Source organism: Vigna unguiculata, chromosome 11 (assembly GCF_037176805.1).
Source record: "Vigna unguiculata cultivar grain cowpea cultivar isolate G323 ecotype 2 chromosome 11, ASM3717680v1, whole genome shotgun sequence".
Lineage (NCBI taxonomy): Eukaryota > Viridiplantae > Streptophyta > Magnoliopsida > Fabales > Fabaceae > Vigna > Vigna unguiculata.
Window position 1 is genome coordinate 13093470 of NC_140802.1, and position 7565 is coordinate 13101034.

Sequence of the window (7565 nt, forward strand, 5' to 3'; positions counted from 1 at the left end):
AATGCATAAAAACATGAGAAAATGGTGCTAAAACATCAAAACTCGGGTGACACCTCCATGGGTAACCATACAAAGCTCCCAAAATGTAAAAATGGAGTGTGTGGAAGAAGAAGGTGGCTGCCCCTACAAAGGAGGCCTAATTTTGGTAGTCACATCACCATAAATCTTTATATTTATTAAAGTGCCATTCTGGTCAACAAAATTACAAAAATCCCACTATGGGCTGAAAATGCTGGCCCAATCACGTGGATAGGTTAATTGACATGGTACACGTAAGACCTATGAAAATTAATTAATTAATTAATAAATAAATGCGGGAAGAAAGAGCCTTTATGGCATTAATTATTATTTGATGTAACGTGGAGAAGTACTAGCTCAAGTTGTTGACAGTACTTTGGTTTGTGTGAGAGGACTTGGGTTTGAATCCTATGTATGCCAATTATGTGTTGTTGTTTTATTATTAATTTTAATATTATGTATGAGCATGGAATTGGTAATGTAAGCTTACATTGATTGGAGTGTATCACTAAATATGATTTAGCATAGTGGTGGTGCTCTGACCTTGTAAGTGGAGGGTCACGAGTTCAAACCTTGGTGGACACAAAGTAGGCTTTATTTTTGCCAATTCTAGCTTGGAGTAGAGTTGAAAGGGCAAAGGCAAAACCAGAGGGAGGAGCAGCCAAAGGGCTGGAAAAACAGTATTAAACCACTGTAATTACCCTTAAATGGAAATTTATAACACCCTTAGTCTCATATTTTCGTTTTAACACTTAAGCCCTATTAAGACCCTTATAAAAGGCAAAATTGAAGTGAAAATAGGGTTTCTGCAGTTTGGTTATTTTGCCTATAGAGAGGAGGACAAAATTTTAGATGGTGAGAGGAGAATTTGGGTGCTTGAGAGATTGATTGGGAGGAGGTTTGAAGCAAAACCGTGGGGAACAAAGGAACATCAAGTTTATTCCTAATTTTAACCCAAAATTCCAAGTTAGGGGAGCTGAACTCGAAATTTGTGTTGTTGTATGTAATTTTATGATTTTGATGAAATTATGCACTGAAATTCGTGATGCACATGAGGGAATTTGGGGGTTGTGAGTTTGGTACTGTTTTATTTGAATTTTGATCTAAATGCATGAATAAAATGGGTTTATGCACTATAAATACAGGAATGGTGTAAAACTTGGAATTTGGGAATTTTATGGAGTCTATATTATGCCTATGTGTTGTTGCAATGTATGTAAATTGATTTGGTATGAATAGAAATGTGTTTTGGTATGGTTGTGCATTATTTTGAGTGAATTATATGCGTGAACAAGGAGAGAACTCTGCAAGTCTCGCCCAAGCGAGTCTATCTCATCTAAGCGAGAGTAACAGAACCTTGTTTTTGGTTCTGAGTCGCGTTTCTCGCTTGGACGACTGGTTCAGGTTTGAGCGACAAACACTCTCGCTTAGGCGAGAGTGGCTCGCCTAAGCGAGGTAGTGAAGAAGTTTGCGCGTGTTGAGTGCGACTTCTCGTCCAGGCGAGGGGTTTTTGGGGTTTTTTGGCGACAAACACTCTCGCCTAGGCGAGAGTGGCTCACGTAAGCGAGTTACGAAGTTGAATTGGTGTATTTCTCGTCGAATCCTCGTCCATGTGAGGTGTGTGTGTTATTTTGAGCGAAGGTGTGACTCGCCCGGGCGAAAAGAGCTCGCCTAAGCGAGATAACGTGGAGAAGTCACTATTTTAAGCTCGCTCAGGTGAGGTGGACTAGCTTAAGTGAGGCTGAGGGTTTAACTTGGGCTAGGCTCCCTGGCTTATGTGAGTTTATGCGAATTACTATGTTTGTATGTGCATTATGTGCTGGTTTGGCTACTCTTTCCTCATTATAGGAAGTTATATGCATGTGTTTGTGGTGTTTGGGCTTGAAGGACTAAGTCCAATATGGGTCCGGGATGTTCTTGTTGGTTGGACGCATGATGGGCATGGAACTATAAAGTTCCCGTCGACTGCTAAGTGGCGAGGAGTCCTTAGTATGGTGATTACATGCGTCGGCCGCACGATGGGCAAGGAACTGTTATGTTCCCGTCGGTTGCTATTAGGCGAGGAGTCCATAGTATGGTGATTGCGTGTGTGCCATGGTCCGAGTGTGAGAGGCTTGGATGATTTACTATAGACGAGGAGTCTGTAGGGCAGGACTTTGAGCAGGACTTTGAGTAGGATAGGCTCGTAGAGTTGGACCAAAAATGGGTTGGTTTCGTGGGAGTACAGTGAAGTCCCAGGACCTAGTTCATGTATATGACTCATGAAGGACTATGAGATCATGGATGGGTAGTTATAAAACAATGAAATACTTAGTCATGTTATTTTATTGTGGGATGGGTGGCATATTTTTTTCATGTATATATTTTTATATATTGTGCATAGCTCACCCTTTCTGTGTGTGTGTGGCGATGATTAGATAACTTGTTATCCGGGAGCAGATGATTTGACAGGTGAGCCAAGAGATGCTTAGAGGTGGAATGTAGGGGCTACTTTGGCTTTTGAAAGAGTTTTCATATTTAGACTTTTGATGTAAAGATTTATTATGTTGAATTTTGGTGGATTTTGGAACAATGTATTTGCGAGCATATGAATTATGTTATATTAAAGTTTTTAATTTCCCGTGTTTTGGAAATGGTATTATATCAAATGAGGTTTTATTTTCATTTCCTATTTTATTTATTAAAAATAATTAGTAATATTCCTTAGAGATGTTACATTTGGTATTAGAGCAAAAGTTTTGAAAAATATTTTAAATATTTGGGGCTTTTAGGGAGTGAGCTTGCCGTTTGATTGCTTGTGTGATTGAATTGAATGTTGTAAGTGAGTGAGTAGCTTTGCTTAACCAGTGAATTGAATTCTTAACAATTGAATGTGGCGTATTCAGGTTATTGCTGCTGATAGGAGGAGAAGGAGTAATGGTGCTGATGACATCGCTGAGGGTATTCACCGGATGGTGGATGCGATGCAGGAACCTGTAGCAGCGCAGCCCAGAACAGCTATTGCACTAGTCTAGGTGCCAACTGTGGAGGATATCCTGCGTCACAAGCAAGCTGAGTTCACTGGCAAAGCCTCCGCCGATGAAGCGGATGCATGGCTGTGCAAGTGTGAGAAGATTTTTAAGGTGATGAACTGCACTGATGAGCATAAGCTACTATTTTCCACCTATCTATTGAACGATGACGTAGAGTACTGGTGGGCGGGAATGCAACAGCAGATGCAGACCCGGGATGAACAGGTGGAGTGGACTAGCTTCAGGACTTAGTTCCTGGAGAAGTATTTCCCCGACACAGCCAGGCAGGACAGGGAAGCTGAGTTCCTTGCACTATAGCAAGGGGATATGACTGTGCAGGAATACGTGAATAAGTTTGAGCACCTAGCAAGATACTATTCACAGAACATTACTGAGGATTGGAGGTGCTTGAAGTTTGAGCGAGGACTCAAACATGAACTAAAGAAGGTGGTGACACCTTTGAGAGAGAGAAGATTTCCAGTCTTAGTGGAACAGGCCAATAGTGTTGAGCACCTGGAGAAGGGCCTTCCTCCCGTTGCTAGACATTAGAAAAATGTCGCAGAGGCGAGGCAAATGAAGAAGCCTTACAGCCGACCACAAACATCTCAGGGTCCTACTTGCTATCAGTGTGGCGGACACCATTTAAAGAGAAATTGTCGGCAACTGACAAGGGGTGTAGGGGGATCAGGTGACCGTCGCAAGTGTTTCATATGCGACAAATCGGGACACTTTACCAATAATTGCCCAGAAAAGAAGAATTTGGGTGTGAAGAAGCCAGCAGCATCGCTAGCAGAAAGAGCTAGAGCGGCTGGCAGGGTCTTTGCCTTGACCTCCACAGAGGCTACTAAATCAGGTAACATTATCCTCAAGCCATGTTTATTGTTGGGTCAGTTAGTATTAGTGTTGTTCGATTCTGGAGCAACACATTCTTTCATTGCTAATGTGTGTGTGGGGAGATTGAATTTGGTGAAATGCGATTTGGGTTGTGAGTTGCTTGTTTCAACTCCCTCCTCGGGTCAAGTAGCTAATAGTTCAGTCTGCTTTGGGTGTTCAATGGAAGTGGCAGGTCACAGATTCAAGGTGAACTTGGTGTGCTTGCCTTTGGAGGGACTGGATGTAATCTTTGGGATGGACTGGCTATCTAACAATCACATTATAATTTATTGTGGACGGTGCAGTTTGGTATTCCCAGAACACGGGGGATTGGAGTTAATCTCAGCTCAAAGAGCGATAAATGAAGTGGAAGCTGCAACCACCTGTTTTATGATAGTGGCTCATATAGAGAAGAATAGCACCGCAGAGAAAATCAGTATGATTCCAGTAGTGGGAGAGTATGCAGATGTCTTCCCTGATGAAATTCCAAAATTGCCACCTAGTAGGGATGTGGATTTCACCATTCGAATTTAGGATTAATTGATTATACCTATAACAAATAAACACAACCATCCACATGAAAGTATTTCACATTTCCTTCGTCCTCAACGACAATGAAGCAGTACATAGACTCCCAATGAAGTACTCATACACTACACTACCCCAATTATATTTTCCAAGACTTCCAATGTCATCACAATGTTAAACAATGTTGGAAAAATTGTACCACTGCGACTTGACAACAAAAACTCACATATGCCTATCAAAACATACAATCTAAAAAAATAAACTATAGTTAAATCTTGATGATGTTGCGATAATAATTCATAAATGATTTTCACATCTACATTTTCATCATCAAAGTGTTTTCTACACCCACTATGTATAACACTCCCACTCAAATCAATTTTAGGTCCAACCACCCTCAACCCTAAACCTAAGCATACATCTAATAAAGAAAATCTAACAACTTCTTTACTAAGGCGAAAACCACCTCTCCTTTCAACCCACGCATTAACTAACTCATTCAAAAGATTTCTACTTATCTTCATAGACTCTTTCAACTTGTCATCTAGTCAAACGTTGTTCTTTCTAGACAATTAATTTGTTTCGATGTTAAGTTATTATTCAAAGAACCAACATATTGCACCCGACATGAATGTCTAAAATAAATCTACATCCACCATACAAAGACCACATAAAGCCATTATTTAATCAATATATTGAAAAATCTTATAAAACCATTTCCAAAGTTTTACCTTCCTCTTTGTTGTATAACCATTGTATTCATTAACATCACTCATCATTCCCGAATCAGATCATTACTTCACCAAAATTAAACTACATCAAATATCAAATGGTTAAAACTACAACATAAAAAAAATATCCCATATGGACAACGATGGTCCTACACACTTTCAAAAAAACTACTGCACATCATAAATATAAGGGTTCCAATCACAAAATAATGTACCATAAGTCGAACGGTTGAAATATAACGCTTCAATGTCCAAAATACATAACTCAGGTAAATAGTTAACATCACTAAAGTATTCAAATAACAGGACAACAAACACCACACCCAAAAAAATCAAAACAAGATTTTTTTCATGCTTGAACATGAAACACCACACCAAAAGATGTAATATTTCTTTGTTATATACATGTGTTAATTAATGTATACATTTGCTTTTTTTAATGTTCAATTCTTTCACTATAATAAAACCACCCTCTTTTCTAGCATTATTCATCATTCACAAATCAGATCTTCACTCCTCCAAAAATAAAATGAATAAAAGATATCATGGTTACATACATGGGATATATTCTAAACCAAATATCACATGCTTACACACAGGGGATATATTACTCATGCAATGCTACAACTTCTCTAAGACACATAAACGCACACATGTGTTCAAATATAAAGCTTCAATGACCAAAATAGACAATTGAGGCAAATAATTGATACAACACAAATACTTAAATAATAGAATAGGAAAGAACACACCCAACTATTACTTCGCGATTAACCACAAATAGTACAATTAAATATGTATTATGAGGCAACATAATATCCACAAACTTTTTTTAAGAAATCTAAGAAATTACACCAACTCTACTATAAATGCCTTGGTGAATAACATTTTTTAAAATGGCACAAAATAAATGTTAGTGTTCAAATCAACAGAAAAGGAAATTGACCTCCCAAAATATATAGTTGTTTCTGCAAAGAACAAACAAGATATGATAGACACAAGTATTACCTCACCCTGGTCCGCCATCTCCTCAGTAGGCTCCTTCCCGGTTGATATATATCGCTTATGGGTATCTCGGTGTGATCGGTTTGGACTCGGGAGGGGTTACCTGTAGAAGGGACTCTGAAGCTCAAGTCAGCAGAATGTCTCAGAAAGTCAAATCTATGATTAAGGAAGTAATAAATGCGTACCCTTAATTCGTGGGGTCCATCGTATTTATAGATTATTAATTATGTCTGGCCACGTCATGGGTTGGGCCCTTGCTTGGGCCGTAGGTGGGCCTGGGCCTTAGCCTAGGCCCTTAGTTCAATTATTGGGGGCTGGTGAATTTTATTGGAGCGTTCTGTTTTTTACTAAGTCCTTGGTTGTTTTCATGGAGTTGTCGGCCTAAGTCGGTTACCCTTTAACGGCTTAGGCCGTTATTGTTGTTTTCGGCTTGTTTTATCAATGTCGCTTCTTAGTGGTTTAGTCTGGGTACCTTAGCATGTATATGGTGCTTGCTATTATTCGGCTTAGGCCGACTAGGTGCGGTACACCAGTCCCCCAGCCTTTGTCGATATAGTTATGTCGGTAAAGGATGACAAGTGTCTATTGTTTTTCGTCTAGGCTGACTAGGTGCAGTACACTAGTTTATAATAATAGTTTGGGAAACATCTTAATTGACCTAAGGATCATGGTTTAGCTTCACAAAGTGATCAACATATTTGTAGCACGAATGGTGAAACAAATTAAGATAAATAAAGATGGAAAACCAAGAAAATAATACCAAATGCTAGCTCAATTCCTTAGTAGATTGTATGTTCACCAACAACCATTTGTTTTGGTGGGAAGCACAATCTTTTCCCTACATACAAACTCCAAATGTTTAGTCATAAATGGTATACCATTTATATGTTTATATTTCAAATATAGACATTGTCCATATAGAGGAACATGCAATAAATTTGACACAAAAATTCCCATAAACTATGGAGATGGAAATCATTGTAATCAAAATGAGTTAAGGCATGAACTTGTACTATTAACACACCGATAAAAATAAAATAGGAAGTCGTAACTCAAACACTCGATCATATATGAAAAATAGAACAATTTATATCTTATTAAAAATCTCACTAATAGAGGGCAATTCCAAAATTAGGTACGTACTAGAAATTTGTAATTTTGTACAAGTTAATAAGCAATTATTTTTACATTAACTTCAATTGGTTTATAGGTTCTGTGACAGACCTTTAGAAGATAATTAGAGCTTGAAATTATTGTTCTGTATCTATTGGAAAAATGAAGCTCCTTGTTAGGAGTAATGTTATGAAAATCCTACAAGTATGGGACACCCAACACAAAAAACATGCAAGGCGAAACATAGGTGACATATCATTGGAAGATTGGAACTTTGCTCATAGCA

The 7565-nt window shown here is 38.6% G+C and overlaps 2 protein-coding genes across 2 annotated transcripts; both read left to right on the top strand.

Moving 5' to 3' along the window:
- The first annotated feature begins 2220 nt into the window (after positions 1-2220).
- LOC146881028 (uncharacterized) lies at positions 2221-3578 on the top strand. Its single transcript, XM_085669217.1, has 4 exons — positions 2221-2268; positions 2904-2972; positions 3033-3254; positions 3369-3578. The coding sequence occupies exons 1-4, from the start codon at positions 2221-2223 to the stop codon at positions 3576-3578; spliced, it is 549 nt and encodes a 182-aa protein (XP_085525343.1).
- Positions 3579-3602: 24 nt separating this feature from the next.
- LOC114170179 (uncharacterized) lies at positions 3603-4436 on the top strand. Its single transcript, XM_085669218.1, has one exon. It carries the CDS (start codon positions 3603-3605, stop codon positions 4434-4436), a length of 834 nt encoding a protein of 277 aa, XP_085525344.1.
- The last annotated feature ends 3129 nt before the right edge of the window (positions 4437-7565 follow it).